This window comes from Solea senegalensis, linkage group LG15, assembly GCF_019176455.1.
Source record: "Solea senegalensis isolate Sse05_10M linkage group LG15, IFAPA_SoseM_1, whole genome shotgun sequence".
Classification (NCBI taxonomy): domain Eukaryota; kingdom Metazoa; phylum Chordata; class Actinopteri; order Pleuronectiformes; family Soleidae; genus Solea; species Solea senegalensis.
Window position 1 is genome coordinate 5571857 of NC_058035.1, and position 17373 is coordinate 5589229.

Consider the following 17373-nt stretch of genomic DNA (forward strand, 5'->3'; position numbering starts at 1 on the left):
ACTGCAAAACAGTAGGTGCACAGCAATGTTCAACACGTCTATGAATATATGTGCTGCCACCTGCTGGTAAACAGTGCAGCATTACAACGAGAAACCACAGCAAAATCACAATCATTTCCATCACAAGCAGGTTTTGTTTTGTTGATTGTTGTTTAACTTAATTTAGCTGTTTTTTTTTATAATGTAAAAATGTCTACTATGGGAAAACGTTAATCATATTTTCAAAAAGCAGACACACTCTAGTGTTAAAATGGACCACTTTACTGTTCCACAAGACATCCATAGTTTACATTTTCAATAGAAAAATAAAACCACCTGCTCTGGAGAACATTTCAATAAGTGGCTCTTTTCTAGAACAACCTGACCCAAGCACACATAATGTCCATGTTTCTGCAGCAAAGATTCCTTCAGCAGAAAATCACATTCATTGAGCTTTTTTTTTTTTGGCTCACATGTTGTCTCCTTTTTTTTCTTTTGGAAAAATGCTCATCACAGTCAAACATGAAGCACTGTAAGTGGCAGCGCAGCCGTCGATGGTTACACTCAGGTGGTGCTGACAGCAGAAAGGTCCAAGAGGAAAGGGAACCATGCATAGCCATGTGTTTAAAACACACACACACACACACAAAAACAGCAGAAACCGGTTAAATCAGCCACGTACAACTGCAAACTCCATGTGTTTACTGAACACAGTTGTCATTTTTACACAGTGGATGAGAACTATTCTAAAATCCTCCTCCTCTGACCCAAAAATAGAAACCTTTCCCAACTGTTTCCATTCAGAAATGAGCTTCTCTTAAATATATATTTTTTAATGAATTCTCTTACACATAAATAGCATCATTTATTGCTCATTAGAATAACAAACCAAAAACAAAAAAAAGCTGCACATACTGGCATTTTAAGTCTACAACGTGGCTTTTTATTGGCCATAACAAAAGCAAAAAGCAATGGCAAAAAAAAGAAGCAAATAAACATAATTTACTTTAACTATGAAAATAGTCCTTTCAAAGCTTTGACAATGTTAAAATTACTCAAGGTAAGAAAAGCTCCTCACTAACAAATCTATTGTACACACACGCACACACACACAGTCGTCAAACTAACACATGGAAACTAATTAATGAATTAAATAATAACTGTACTCAGGAGACAACAGGTCCAAATAAACAAACTAGGCATTTTTAAGTGAATATTTACAATATTAAGAGAGTCAGTGTCCCAGGTTTTCTTCATTTATCTTAAATGTGTCACTCATTCATCCGCACCGTTCGTTTGAGACGACCGAACGTGATCCACGTCACCAAGCTCGTCTGCTTCCCCTTCCTGAGAGAGAAGGAAAAAAACGAAAAAGACAGAGCAATCAGTGAATGTTCTTTAAAAAATGAAACTTAAATGACAGTTTTTCTTTAAAACACAGCACCTTTTTCAACACAACAAGCAGCCCTTTGACGGTGGACATCAAGGTGTTGCACGTTTTGGAAAGGTGACCGTGGTAGAACGTCTTCTGCTCGTCCACACCCTTCAGAGTCTGCTCGGTTTGGCTCAGAGTTCCTTTCACCTCCTCCAGTTCCTGCGATAAAGCTTTGTTTGCTTGTTCCAACTGTGTTATAACCTTAGCATCTTCACCTGGAGGGAAACACGAGGCAAACATTGTGAGTGTGGGTCACAATGACGACATGAGAACGAGTAGGAAAACTATTTTTTGGGGGGGCTTACGTCTCTACTCAAGAATCAGAACAGTATACTACCTGTAAGACACTGGGCTTTTCAAGCTGTGTAATATTACAAATAGCACCGGTTTATGAAATATCATGTCTTTCACCTTATGTTGAGTCGGTGGCAGTGAAAGGTTTTAAATGTCTGCAAATACTTATTGTGATGACATTTGATGAAATTTACAGTTAATGATGTATGAAAACCTGCCAGGGATAAAGTGCTTAACAAATTTATTAGACCACAACCCCAAAGCCACAGCTGCCCTAAATGAACCAAAATCATTTTTCATGTTTCTGTAATGGTTCATCATTTCTTGATTAAGATGTCAAATTATAATTAAAAACTCAAGTGGTTGAATATTATGGTTGATTAATGTTTTACTTCTCAAGAGAAGCCCAGTGAGCCTGATCAAATTTGGGTATAAGAAGGTGAATTCAGTTTGTTATTTGCCAAATAAATAATAATAACTTTCTTAGTCTTAAACAGGTTTTTGAAAGAGTTCTAAAATATTTATGTATTCTCGTTTTTATGACACTGTAAGGTGTTAGAAATGCAATTATTCTTTCATAGAGTAATGTCCTGAACACATTCTCTCTTAATATTGCGAGTAGCACAGTACATACAACATACATTATTCTTTGAATTGTTCCAGTCCACATCTCAACATAAATCACAGAGGGAACAACGTTAAACGACATGAGACTGGGTTTTTGTAGCAAAGCTCAAATTGAGCCAGATCATTGTCCTGATGGACTACTGACACAGAGTGTAGCCTGCAGCTCGTCAATTATGACAAAAAAATAAGAGTCGACTCTTACCCATTTTGGCATCCTGCACCATGAGTTTTTGCTCTATCTCTTCCCGTGACTTCTCACTCTTCTCCAGTTTCTGCATCATGCTGCCAATGTCGACCATGGCTCCGTTATACACGATCAGATTACCAGACTCGCTCGCCTCTGCCTGAACACGAGCCTTCAGAGCAGGGAGCAACCCCCGGTTTCCTGAATTCATACAAAAAGGAAGAAAATCACTCATGTGACCACGACCCATCTAATGCTGGTTTTCCACCAGGGAGAGCAAGCAGCTCAGGTACTGTTGACTGTGTCAATACCTCTTGTACAACTACAATCTATTACTTTAACAGTAAACAAAACAGTCCCAACATAAGGTCTCAGAAAAGAGCTCTCCATCACAGGTTCAGCGTGGTGCATGATTTCTCGTCATTGACCAAATATGACAATGGGAAGTAATAATCAGATGTATTTAGAGAAAGTAGTGAGCAGAGAGGCAGAAGATAACGGAGTGATGGGAACAAACAAGAGCAACTGATTTTGTGGTTAACTATAAACTATAACTAATAATGGGCTCAGTCTAATTGACATAAAAGTGTGCCCAGTAATTATTTACATTGCACAGCTGTGATTCACCTCCATGGTCTCTCTGGATCTGTGGGGATCCAGCGAAGAGAGTTGACTGATTTATGGGCTGTCCAGAGCTCTATATGTGCTTTACTGTGTAATTTTTAAATATGAATGAACGTTTATGACAAAAGTAAATCACACACTGTTCATTAAGCCCATTGGCTCCACACGACTCTCTCTGTATAACAGTGTTTTGTTTTGTATTGGTGGTTATCTATGCTAATGGACCTGAAATCGTCTTCTTCAAAGCTGTGCGTGCTCTTCTGAAAATTTGTCCTAGTCCTCCTAATCCTCATTGTCCTGACTTGTGCAGCAGGACAAAACAGGGCACCCCTTCTAGCACCATCTCTGTCACTCACTGCAGGAGCTCAGCATAGTTTTGATGACAGCAAGGTGCTTGCTTTAAGGAGGCCACCATTTTGTGCTGAAATGTTTCTACGACAGCCACAACAGACAGATGTCACTAATTCTTTCACACTGTGCCTTTATAAATGTGACAAATGAATCGACTGTATTAAAACAATGAAAGGAACCAGATGTTACCTATGAGGTTTTCTATGTGGGCTTCATTAAAGGTTGGAATGGGTTCATCTTTTCCGCTGTCTGTCAATTTGCGGTAGTAACAAGACTCTCTGACCACCGGTTTGTTCAACAACTTCTTTATCTGGAAAAAGACAAATATATATATGAATAAAAAGAAGTAGGTTGATGTGAACTTGACATCAGAGGTAAAGTATGTGTTTTCACCTGAGCACGAGACAGGTGAAGTCCCAGTGTGTACAAGATCTCCTCCAGGTCTCTCTCCAGTAAATAGCCACAATGGCTCTGGTCAAAGTAGACGAACGCCATCAGCAGCTCTTTATTGTGTGTGAACATCTGCTTCTTTTCCTGGTGCAACAACAGAAAAGTTATCCTGGTGTTTACATTGCGTCAGTGACATAATAATAGGCCTACAAAGGCAGAAACACCTACCTTGTCTTTAGAGGACCTCTCCTTGGATGACTTGCGGTCGTCTTTGCGGTCTTTCCTGTCTCTGTCATTAGAGTCATCGTCGTCCTTGTCTACGAAATAGCAATAGAAAAATTCAGTCTATATTATTTTTGTTTCATTTAGTGGGTAATTGATATTTCAGGTTTGGAAACCAGTCTGAGGTATGTGGTCCTCACTGGAAACATGGCTGCCAGTGGGAAGGGAAAGAAAAGGTAAAACACACAAAAAATAAATTTAATAAAATCTTTTCTGGCTGGAAAATGAATGAAGTTCTACAGTTTTTGATCCAATCCTGCCTCCATCATTAAGTTAAAAAGTGTTATTTTGTGACTTTGGTGTTTTGGCTGTTCGGATTTACCCAAGTGATACACACTTACCAAACAAGCAGCAAACATACTCTGATGATGGTGTAGATTTGAACAGGGTTGGATCTCATTGAGGGAGCTTTAACTTAATTAGCTAAAAATCTGATTCTCCTTGTGTCACTGCCTGCAGTCAGGTTTTCAGTGAGAATGACCACATCCTGTCTTAATGCTGGTTTTCAACACAGGTCCACCAGGGAGAGCAAGCAGCTCAGGTAATGTTTAATACCTCTTATACAACCACACTTAAAAAAAAGAAAAGAAAAACCTGAACTCTATCATTTAAACAGAAAACAGAACATTCCCAAAATAAGGTCTCAGAAAAGAGCTCTCCATCACAGGTTCAGCGTGGTGCATGATTTCTCATCATTGACCAAATATGACAATGGGACGTAATAATCACATGTATTTAGAGAAAATAGAAAAAATAGTGAGCAGTACCATCATCATCATCGTCCTCTGCATCCTCGGCCTCCATGGGGTCGTACTCTTCTGCATTAGCTGTGCTGCCATCATCCTCATTCTCCTCTTCATCACGAGACTCCTCTTTTTTCACAGTTTTTTCATCATACTGTTTAAAGACAAAAAAAAAAAAAAAAAATCACACAAATGCATCACTAGGTGAGCAAATCAAAGACTTGGAAACACCAGACGAGTAAATGGCTCACCTTCCTCCTGTCATCCTCATCTTCTTTGGTCTTCTTGGGTGTTGGTTCTTCATTCTCCTCTTCTTTTTCCTTCTTCATTTCCCTCTTCTCAGCCTCTTTCTTCTCCGTCTCTTTTTTGGCTTTCTTATCCTTTTCCTTCTTATCATCCTTGGCAGGAATAGCAGCAAGGGTTTTGTATATGCGGTACCCAAAGTCTCTTTGCAGCATCTCATTAAACAGCTCAGCAAATAGAGAGACCTGGATAGAAAAGGTGTGTCATTTTTAAAAGTTAACAAAAAGAACGAAAGCCTTATTTTTTTTTGTTGTGAATCAACAAAAATGTATGCTTAACAGCAGCAAGTCTCACTTCAAAAGAGTGTTCCTTGTTGTCTTCCAGCCTGTAGTCCAGTAGCACACTCAGCGACATGACACTGCAGTCAAATTTGCCATTTTTAGCAGCCCAGTTAGGATGTACGATGATGGTGGGCTCGTCTGGGAGGATGTAGCGCCGTTCTCTCCTCTGCCTTTCAAGCTCCTCCAGCCTCTTCCTTTCCTCCTCCTAACAGAGAAGTTTAAGTTCAGTTATACAAGAACAGGACACTGCTGTCACCGATGTTATCTTCAGGCTAACTTCCTATTCATTGATTTTGTCATCATTACCATTGCTTCTCGCTATGTCATCTCATCAAGTGTTGGTTGAAGGGCTACATTTATTATCACGACTAACAGTCAAAACTCAAATCAAATGGTGCTGCGTCTTTGGGATTTGTGCAGGTTATTACTGTTCAATCCAGAACTAAACAAGCCAGCACTAGAGGATTATCATCTGTGTCCCTTTGAACTAAAAACACAGATTTGCTCTGTGGACTACGGTGTGGGAGAGTGTGGTTCACAAACTTCAGTTTCCACTCGAGAAACAAAACAATTTTGATTCATTTAAACAGAAAACAGAACATTCCCAACATAAGGTCTCAGAAAAGAGCTCTCCATCACAGGTTCAGCGTGGTGCATGATTTCTCATCATTGACCAAATATGACAATTGGAAATAATAAAAAGATATACTGCTTTAAGAGGCTATGCATGCTACTGGCAATCAGGCAAGCAGATAAGACTATGTCAGCAACAGTTTTTTAGTTTGTTTTTTTTTTCAGCTACTGAACGCATTACTGAAAGACAATTAAATGTCATTGCTGTATCTCAGTTGTTTTGCACAAGATTGACGAGACATTAGCACGGTCACAGTCCCAAAAATATAAATTTTGACATATTCACATTTCCACACATTATTATTATCATTTAATTTCTCTCTTACCTCTCGGTCTTCCTCAGTACGAGGCGGCTCCTCTTCCTCTGCAACTTTGCTCTCTGGTTTCTCAGGCTCCTTAGACTCCTCCACCTGCTCCTCCACCTTTAGCTGCTTTGTGAGCCGAGCGATCAGCTGCGATTTTAACCCCTTAGAGCTTAGACAGCGACAATCAAGCTCTTTCCGCAGGTCATTTACCTACAAAGAGAGAAAACAGGAAAATGTTATTTGCAGGAAGATGGCTTGACCCAAACTAGCTGCGAAACAATTTCAAGAACACACCAATAGATCAGCTGGACATCAAACTTAATCAGAGTGGAGATATTGTCTCTGAATCTTACCTTCATTGATTTCGGGTCAAGTTTCGCCCAGTGAGTAGGTGTACTAACATCCTTTGATTCATCGTCATCCTTCTCCTCTTCCTCCTTGACAAGAAATCATCAGGATAGAGAGAGGCAGAGAGACAAAAAGAGGTGGGACAGCAAACAGTCAGCACAGCACTCATGACCTCAGTGAGCATTAATGTTGATCCGTGCAAGAAGCAAGGTCACGTGTGATTTTCATTGTCTCGTCATAATGAGCTCTCTACACAGGTTTCTAGCTCTTATGAAAACCAACAGAAATGCCCCCCAGCTGCCAATCAATCAATCTGTGGAACACAAAAAAGGTAAAAATCAATGAGAGGTGTGTCCAAAAGGAGTGTAGGTACATCAGGTGAACTGAAGTTGGGCTCCAAAAAGAGTGAGGATAGGGTGGCCCTACCATGATCTACGACTGGGATATTAGGTATTGCCATAATGGGTTTTTGAACACCTAAATAAGTTAGGAGCCATTTGTCCTTCTGTCCAACCAACTGTCCTGGAAAAACCAAATTCTACAAATAGCCCAAATGAGAATATAGAACCCAATGACAAGAACAGACAAGAAACAGAACTTGGGGGAGGTTCTCTATTAAAAGAAAAAATCATAAAAATACACATTTACACACAACTGACTACACAGATTCCAGTTTGAAGAGAAAATTTCCATTTCCAGTGCTAAAGAAAATGTACCACTGGTTTAGATTTGAGAAAATGTTTGAAACAAATTTGTAAAAGCCCCAAATTAAGGCAGTTCATGGAAGTATTGTTGTAAGAGATGGGCAACAATATACCAGGATCAATATTACAAGATCAAATCCAGATTAGACACAAATTAAAAGGTCAGGAGCTGGAAGCTGTTTTATCAGTTGCGATCAGAGCCTACACAACACAACCTATTCTCACTGCTTCCACTGTATGTGTCTGCTGGATGTGAGGGAAGGTGGGAGTGCTGATGGAGGAATGGAGGAGTTGGCGCAGAGAAGAAGGGGACAGGTGCAGGAGTAAACAGAAGAAGGCTAGGTGGGATTTGGTGGAACAATATTCTGCCTGTGTTCATGTTTGTGTGCATGAATGGTGAGGTGTGATTGTGTGTCTGGTGTGTAACTGGGGTTTGTTTTTGTAATTCCTGTGCCTTCCTGTGAGAAGCGGAAATGAGAAGAGAGGGATTAGCGGTTCAGTGCCTGTTCTCCATCTGCCTCCTTTCGCTCGGCCGACAACTTCTCAGCCAGCTGCTCCCGGAGTCGCCGTGACAGCACCTCCCACTCTGAGCGGGTAGGAAGACAATGCCAAACATCCGGAAGAAACAAAACCACTGTCTCCACATGAGAAGGGACTGTCCGCCCCTTGTGTGTCTCCTCCGGCCGATGATAGCGAATCTCTGCAAAACGATACCTGTCGCAAAGGAAGAGGGTGCATTGGAAAGAAACATTCTGGTCAGGGCACAGTATAAAAGGCAAGCCTTACTAAGGCGAGCCTTCTACAGCTACCCCCTCCCATGGGGTCACTGAATGATCGCACACATCATTACAGTGACCCTTCTACATTACATACACAGCATAGACAAATGGACCCAGTCTGCAGCTCTCCAACTGTTGTCTCGGGTTACGCCAGCCATTTTGAGAAAGTTGACAGACAATCACATAAAATAACTCACACCCCCCAAATTCATCCCCATTATAGCTTCAGCCAATTATGGATGAGTGGTCTGCATTATATGCACTGCATTAGGGTTGTGCAGATAGACAGAATCAACAGGACAGTGAAAGCCAGTTAAATATATAAGATATTTAACAGAGAGAACAGAAAAATAAATTAAGAGAAAGTAATGGTAGTGTCTTCTGGTCCAGGCTACTGCTTCCAGCCACAAAGTCCATGCGTTTGGTTTTTCATCACAATGAAAAATGCGCAGATATGTATAGAGAATGTGACAGAAAGAGAGAGCCAAGACGACGACACACAAAAGGCCAAAAGAACATTGCACAAAACAATAAATAATAGTAGTAAGTAATGGGTAGCAAATTAACAACACAATAATCATTGATATAAAAAGGAAACAAAAAAAAAATATCACCCAACATCCAGAATGAGATTAAGTACAGAGGCAGTAAAAAATTAACAGCATATTAAAATTCTCAATTTGGGATTTTAGTGCCAGCACAGTTAATAAGTTAAAACAATGAGACCAAAATAATATTGAGAATAGCAGCTCTTACCACTGAGTGCACAGACTAAGGTCTATGCCTGTGAGTGCCTTGCAACAGCGTATGGCTGTCTTTATGAGGACTGATGGATCCTTCTCCGGGTCAGCTCCATCCAGAGAGGGAGACCAGTGACCACCAATGGCCATGGCCTCATCTTTACCTCTCATTCCGACCAAAAACTGCAGGAAAAAGACAGATGGGTACAAAAGAGAGCATCGGTCAGATAGAAAAATGGAAATATAGATAAAGGTGCGTGGAAGGTGGAAGATAGCAAGAAAGAGAGTAAAGACAAAAGAAACAAAAAAGTCAGTAGCAGGTTCACATTCAAAACACATTGAATTTCCACATAGCAGCCAACATCAGTTAGTATATTTTCCACATTGTGAGGTCTCAGCAATGGAATAGGATCATTGCCTCACTGTCAGCTCATATGGGTGTAGATGGGACACACCAAGCAAACTTCAGTGAATGAAGAGCAATGACAGCAAACGGCTTCAAGTCACCTCTGTTTCGACCAATTACGGCCAAAACACAGCAAGCAGAAAGAGTCTGCATATCCATGAGTTCTAAAAATCCTCCAGATCAGCCAGCATGTGGCACTATTCTTTATTACTGATGACATGAAAAGAGAAACAGAAGACAGTGTTTGGACGCCACACACACACTCACAAAACATTACATGTCATTTGGCAGACAAAACAGCCAAAACTCAAATCAGATGGTGCTGCCTCTTAGTGATTAAGTGTTTGTGCAGGTTATTACTGTTCAACCCAGATAAAATTGCTGTATATAACGTATATATTTGACGTTTGGACTTACTGACACAAGTGACACAAACTTACCAAACAAGTCCCTTTGAACTAAAAAACTGATTTTATCTATGGACTTAGGTTTGGGAGAGTGTGTGGTTCACAAAAAAAAAAAAACAGTTTAATGTCAAGTTAAAGCAGCAAACATACTCTGGTGTAGATTTGAACAGGGTTGGATCTCATTGAGGGAGCTTTAATTTAATTAGCTAAAAATCTGATTCTCCTTGAGTCACTGCCTGCATTAACGTTTTCAGTGAGATTGACCACATCCCGTCTAATGGTGGTTTTCAGCACAGGTCCACCAGGGAGAGCAAGCAGCTCAGTTAATGTTGAATACCTCTTGTACAACCACACTTAAAAAAAAAAAAAAAAAAAACCTGAACTCTATCATTTAAACAGAAAACAGAACATTCCCAACATAAGGTCTCAGAAAAGAGCTCTCCATCACAGGTTCAGCGTGGTGCATGATTTCTCATCATTGACCAAATATGACAATGGGAAATAATAAGAGAACCAAGCTTCATATTGTTTTATGACGAATTAAAATGCAATACTATGTGAACATTTTTTTGTGTAGATGTAGTGGTTTGTTTGGTTTTGTCTATTCTATTTTCCTCCTCATGCGATGGTTTGATTTGAGGGCCAATGGCCGACTGTTGGCTTGGTGTCTCCTGGTCATTACAAACAGTGAAATGTACCTTAATGAGTCTAGCAGGGTGTTGAAAGGCGTCTCTCATTTCTTGGGTGTCTTCTGCCAGAGCACAGGACTTGTGATAGAGCTCCTCTATACTAGGGTTCGCAAGCAACATCACCTAAACCATAAAAACACCACAATTAGTAACAAGTAAATGCATCTCAGCATCCTTGTGTAGCAATAAAAAAAATGTGCTTCAGTCAGTTTAACAGCAGTTGTAGAAAGACATTACTTTTTTGCTGTTGACTTCTTGAAATGAGATTTATGATTTAGTTTAGTTGCAAAAGAGCACATATTCCTTTCTGAAATTCAAAAAAAAGTGGTCGACCTACCTCCAAATCACTGACTTCCCAAAGCAGTGTATACAAGGTGAATGTCACTGTACTGTTGTTCATTTATCAGTGATAGTCATACCTTAGCACTATAAGTGTGGTTGGCATCCGGAGGATCCAAGACAGCGGTGTTCTTGACAAAAGGATCCACTTCTTTGTGCAAAATGTGGAAGTTACAAGCGTTATTAAACTGGAAGGGTCGTGTCATAGGAAAGGCATCCACCCAGGTGAAGACCGCATCGAAAAAGTCACTAGGAATGTAGAGGCTTTGATAGCGCCGCCGCAGCTCCATCATGTCACAGCTGGAGCTGGAGAACACAGAGCAACATTGTTTGTTTCTTCCTTGTGCAATACCTTGTTTCACACCACTGCAATCCATTTTCAGCTGCATGCCATCTACCACCTTTCAGACCTTACTCACCCATTTAAGCTGAATTTGGAAAACTGGACTGTGTAGCGTGGTACGACCCTACGTGGCCGTCTTGGTGAGCGATCGCGCCTTGGTGAGCGATCTCGAGAGCGTTTGCGTGCAGGTGAGCGCTCTCTTGATCGCCGTCTGTCACGGTCTCTGTCTCGGCTAATGAATAAATTAAAAACAGTAAAATGACTGCTGACTACCAACTACTAACAGGGATATATTATGGAAAAGACACCTGCTACTTTTAGTTGCAAAAACCTTTTATAGTGGATGATATCTGTTATCTTCTCACCTGCGTTCTTCTTTAGACCTTAGGATGAGCTCGGGGCCTCGGTCATTGCGACTGGGAAAGCGGGGTGGAGGTTCGATACGTCGGACAGGCTGTGGCTGTGGCATCATTCTCACTGGTGGCTGAAGCAAACCGCCGGGGAACACATCTAGGAGAAGAAGAAAAAAAATGTAAAGCACCTGCTTATGGTAACTTCAATTTTGAAGTCAGCGCGTTACCAAAACAACACCTTACCTTTGGGCGGTGGCTGTGGCAGCAGAGGCTGAGGAGGGTTTTGAAGGAGGGGGGCCAGAGAGACGGCAGAGAGCTGGGCCTGCAGGAGGGAAGGGGGGGGAGCCTGAGCCTGAACACTGTATGTGGTTGGGGGAGGTAGAGACTGTAGCATGTTGGGGCCAGCTTTCATCATGTTAGGAGGTTGAGGCTGGGTCTATGAAAAAAATCATAAAAAGAAAGATAAATAAGGAGAGGTGAGCACATTCTAGGGCAGTTCTGAAATAATCCTAGGTTAAAATGCAAATGACTGCACAACAAATATGATGATCGACTGGACAAAATGGTGGCCAGTGGCAGATTACAAGAAAAAAAAAAAAACAGGTCTGGTTTGTTCATCCACACTGAAGTAGCATCTGGTAGTTTCACAATCAGTTAATACCCTGCAGTCAAGACTCTAGGGAAGTATGATCAGGTTTGCTTAATCAATTATTATCATTATTATTATTATTATTATTGTTGTTCATTGTAAATACCGCAAACCAACAATTTGCAGGAACAGCAGTACATTCACTGTGCTGTTAAGTTATGTCTAAATATTTATCTATAGCAGCTTATCCTGAGGCTCCCCAGTGCAAAAAACATTTACAAACAAACAATATATATTTTGTACAAAGAAAAAAGATGTAATTTACCGCAAAAAGTATGACTTGGCACATTGGTAATAAAGCAATAACCAGACAATTTGCAAGTCATTAATATATCGTAATATGATGAAATGTGTTAAAACAATTTTAAAATGTTGTTCTATCAATTTATAAAGCAATAAAACAGAAGCAAAAACTGTAATGCACTCATAATAGATGTTCATATGATAACCAGGAAAATGTTACATTTTGTCGGCAGTCTGGACCGGAGTGTACGTCCGAGTAGCGCAGCTGCATCCCGGGCTCATTGTAGAGGCTGCCGAGCTGTGGGGAAGCTTGAGGTAAAGGCTGAGGCTGCTGATGCTAGGAGGGATTGAAAACACAACAGTCAACTGGAAACAAGAAAAAATATGCATTTAAATACACAAGGACTTTTAAACCAAGATAAATGGTTTAAATAAACATGCAAGTTCCATTTCTGTGGGTATAATATTAGGTGGGGATTAATTAAATCATTCCTAAAAATAAACAAAGACAAAGTTAAATGTTGTATACGTTAAGTAGTGGATAGGGCAGCTTTACTACCATGAAGTGGAAACACTGACACAGCACTATAAAATTATAAACAGAACATTTGTGTGTACATCAATGCAACCTCTGAGTGTTCTCACCGACTGGTTTGCTAGCTGAGGTAAGGTCTGGATGCGCTGTGCGTTCCACTTGAAGGGCATATTTGGGTTGTACACAGCTTCAACAAGGACCCTGTCACCAACTTGGGGGGTCTTCCCCTTCACAGCACTAAAAACACATTAATATATGCAAGTTACCAAATACTGTACATCTCAGAGATAACATCAAATAACAAATTAAGTCCATAAAGTGTCAAGGAACTGATTATTTAATTTGTCTTTCCACCTCATTTTTTGTACAGTCTAGGAGAAGCGCATTTACCTCAACTGAAAAAAGACATCTTCATCTACAAAACCAAATGTGTCGTGTAGCTTGTTGACAACTCCAGTGAAGACTCGCTGCTTCTGTGGCTGCGTCTGTTGTTGGTGGCTAGAGCGCGGGGTTGGGTAGGAGACAGTAATCTGGGCCGTCTGCTGGGGGTTGGACAGGCTCAAACTGGTTGGCAGAGCGACGGGGGGCTAAAAGTAAAAAAAAATTAAAAATATCAAAATCAAAAAGTTTTGTTTTTTTTAAAATACAAACACAATAAAAGAAATACATAGAATTGTTTTGGGGGGGTTTTAACCACTACAATATAAACCAACTTTGGTTTAATAATCTAATACCACAGTACCTTCAACGTTTGACCTGAATTTCAGATCAGACAATGTATAAAACAAATAAAAAATATTTACCCTAACACTGTAAACATATTTAAATACCAAACACCTTGTGCCTTGGCTGATACTGTACATTTTGTTATTTTTCACATTCTGGGATAGATTTCAACTCCTTGTGAATATGTTACCTACTTGTATAAATGCATAATGACAAGAGGAAAAATAAGACTAATTCATTTAATTCCACAATACGTGCATGCCGGGGTTATCACTTTCAAGAACATACGTATGTGGCAAATGTAAGCACCGTTGCAAATTACCTGAGAAATCAGTGCCTGCTGAGGCTGTGGGAGCTGTGAAGAAAACAAAAACAAAGCAGAGCACATCAAATCTAAACATTATATTAACTTCATGCAAGAGAACAATACTACACCTAGTGTTATCTTGGAACAGTGTCTACTAATGGATTTTACTGGTTGAAACAAGATATTAAGCACAACATGTAAAAAAAACTATATCATTTGAGTAATCATATCAAATTACACAAACATCATTCTCATGAAATGCCTCAAGACAAAACAGCTTAGCTATAGAGATAATGTGTAGCACTTAAGGACAAGGAAGTCGTGACAAGCCGACATGTCAATTGTTTTTGTTCTCTTCTTACAGGCATTGCAAATGCCTGTACAAAAAGAATGTCAAACATAATGTTGTGTGTTTTTTTAAATACCAATTTCTTTGTCGATGATTAGCACATGTTTTTACCTGATGAGGTACATTGTACAGTTGCTGTTGAGGGGGTTGCTGTGGAGGTTGCTGCTGCTGCTGCTGCTGCTGCTGTTGTTGTTGTTGTTGATACTGCTGCAGAGCTGAATTTATCTGAGACTACAGAATAAAAATGTGGGAGAGATTGTACTTGGTTATATAACATTAGATTCTGACATGCCAAGATGCAAAGCTTGCTGCCAGTGTGTTGCCTTGCTGTGACTGACCTGCTGTAGTGCGGCTGCGGCAGCTGCGGCAGCTTGCTGCTGCAGGGCAGCAGTTTGCTGAGACAGCTGATAGTTTGCAGCAGACTGGTTGCTGAGAGAGGCTGCAGCCAAGGCCGACTGCTGAGAGTAAACAGAGGGAGATGCTCCCAGAATAGATGGCTGCTGCACCCCCAGTGCTGCAGAGAAGAAACATATGGCACCTCAAATGTTAATATTAATGTAGAACAGGTGTAAGAGTCACTGAGATAATGTCTAGAACTTTTGTGTATCATTAATGCTTGGTCAAACAGGAAACAAAGCAATGCAGATCATGTTTTTGATACTTACAGTGCAGGCTGTTGAGGTCAAGAGACTGTCCTGAGTGGCCTGGCTGGGACACCGCCGTGGTAGTAAATTGAGTCGCCCAGGGCGGATTCTTCTGTCCCCCAAATTGGGCCATGACTCCTTCACGTTGAGGGCAGACTCCGCTCACAAGACCAATGCTTATCACTAAACAAACAAACAAACATTATAACTGTATGCCAGGAACAAGGCCAGAAGTGGGTCAAATATTTCTGCCATTTGTACCCATAAATCAACATGGAATGGCAGAATTTCTGAATCCATTGTAGCCATACTACATATTACATGCCTGTTTACTTACGCAAGCATTTGCCGGCAAAGATAACTGACACAGAGTGCACAACGTGTACTAAGATAACACTCGTCAGCATTAAAAACGCAGTCACAGTGCGGTATGTGATGTGTGTGGGAAGACAGTGAAGCTCTGGGGCAGCAACATCACAAGCCTTGTAAAACACCTCAGAATTAATCATAACACTGAATATGATGAGGCAATACTAAAAGGAGAGGGACAGGTGATGCTAGGGCGAGACAGACATCCTTTTGAGCGTTCCCCACAGTCTTATAGCTACAGAATCCCATTTTAATATCTTTATATATTGTACGTTTTTGGTAATGCATGTATTATATTATTTGTTATCTTTACATTTACTGTCTTTGTCACTGTAACAATGTACAATTTCCCCACTGCAGCACATATCTTATCTTTATTCAAGTTTATATAAATAAATATGGTTATGAAATAAGTAATTATGTTTTAATTGTATGAAAAATTAATAATTTAAGAACAAGAAGGGGATCATTTGGTCTATAAAACGTAAAAAAAAATCTTGTAAAAATGGAAATAATTATGTTCTCCAACCAAAATGTGTTTGTTATATGGAGCAAAGCAAAGAAACTTGTTTTAATAATAAACAAACCCTAAAACTGATTGATGATCAAAATAGTTGACGATTAACTATGTTATTAATCAATCGAGTAATTGTTTCAGCCCTATTGCCTTGTATTCTATTTGAAGCTATAATTTGGAATACGCTACTTTCTATTTAAATTTTGCAAACACATTAAGTTTTTGAACACCGTTTTGTTAAGATCGTTAACGTTGATATGGTATCGAATAGGAAAGGACATCAGTGGCACATCACTAACGTGTCCATCTTTTTCACGACATCGACCCGTTCATATTCCCTTTCTCTAACCCAGTTTAGTTTTCCAAATTATATCAGTCTATATTATCTGTTCCTACCTAAACTCAAAGACACCGTGTACATAGTGTCCTGGTTTAATCTGCACGTTGTAAACACAGGCTGGATCTCACATGTTCGAACTTTAATCTGGATCTTGCGGTTTATTGTTTTTAATGTGCGGGAACAAAGAAAGAGCAAACGACTTGATCCCTTGAAAAGAATTATCAGGAAACGTTTGTGTCAAAATGCTGCGAAGATTAGCTCAGAAACTGCTGACACAGCAGCAGCAGCACGGTAGCTAATGTTAGCCACTTCAACTGACAAGCTAGCGCTACATGACGCTATTAATGTTATGTATAAAGGCGTCTAACTGACGCTCTTTTAAATTGCGCTGTAGTTGCTTCGTCCACTGATAACATATGCGTATTTAGTTTACTGTTATAGCATTAAAATCACTGCTGCAACTCTGACGTTTTGTGCACACTGCTAGCTAACACTTAGCATGTCGTTAGCTTTGTTGCCAGATTAGCCTCGTGTTGGATTTATAATCGAGAGCGAGGCCCGAAATTACTGACTCTTTTTAAACACTAAATTTTAAACACTAAAAAAAACACAGTCGCTAAAGCCACCAATATATCCGGTGTCTGCAATACGATTGCACCTCAGTTGTACGTTCAGTTTTCACGAAAAAACAATATTAAATGATTGTAAGTGAAATAAATTGAACACTGCTCACCGTTGTCCCTTCTGCACCGGCCGATGTATGCGCACAGAATCTGCGCATGCGCAAAATGCAACCACCGATCTACCCAGCAGGGGTCAGACAATCCAGAAATGCTTCATCTGTGTTTACCTGTCAAAGAAATCAAGTCTTTTCTGCTATAACTTATTTAGTAAGAAGAAGGTAATATTATAGTAATACTATATAGGTAATATTATATTTTTAATGTGATCTCCAGCTTCACATTAGTGAAGTAAGTAAAAACAACTTTATTTATATAACACCTCATATATATGTATGTATATATATATATATACATATGTATATACATATATGTATATATATTCCTAATTCTTGGAAGGTTTCCAGTAGAGGATGGATTAAATGCAGAGAAGAAATCTACACTGTGGGACTAACCAACAGCCAGGTCAGAAAAG

General features: G+C 39.9%; 1 protein-coding gene across 1 annotated transcript; it reads right to left on the reverse strand.

The window, feature by feature from the left end:
- Nucleotides 1-245: 245 nt before the first annotated feature.
- ccar1 (cell division cycle and apoptosis regulator 1) lies at nt 246-17007 on the reverse strand. Its single transcript, XM_044045584.1, has 26 exons — nt 16952-17007; nt 15014-15175; nt 14687-14862; nt 14460-14579; nt 14015-14047; nt 13357-13553; nt 13077-13203; nt 12652-12768; nt 11783-11975; nt 11552-11696; nt 11263-11418; nt 10924-11149; nt 10514-10627; nt 9019-9185; nt 7987-8197; nt 6785-6868; nt 6453-6641; nt 5507-5698; nt 5161-5397; nt 4934-5063; nt 4113-4201; nt 3888-4028; nt 3684-3804; nt 2538-2720; nt 1424-1629; nt 246-1326 (listed from the first exon to the last, which is right to left on the reverse strand). Exons 2-26 carry the CDS (start codon nt 15123-15125, stop codon nt 1255-1257), a joined length of 3738 nt encoding a protein of 1245 aa, XP_043901519.1. The 5' UTR covers nt 15126-15175; nt 16952-17007; the 3' UTR covers nt 246-1254.
- Between the last annotated feature and the right edge of the window lie 366 nt (nt 17008-17373).

What these genes read in the sequence shown, in the direction of transcription:
- ccar1 (XM_044045584.1), bottom strand. Translation starts at nt 15,125, where the DNA reads ATGGCCCAATTTGGGGGACAGAAGAATCCGCCCTGGGCGACTCAATTT. An exon ending in AGCAGGCACTGATTTCTCAG is followed by an intron (nt 13,554 to 14,014) that starts GTAATTTGCAAC and finishes TTTTACTTTTAG; the next exon opens with CCCCCCGTCGCTCTGCCAAC. An exon ending in GCCACAGCCACCGCCCAAAG is followed by an intron (nt 11,697 to 11,782) that starts GTAAGGTGTTGT and finishes TTCTTCTCCTAG; the next exon opens with ATGTGTTCCCCGGCGGTTTG.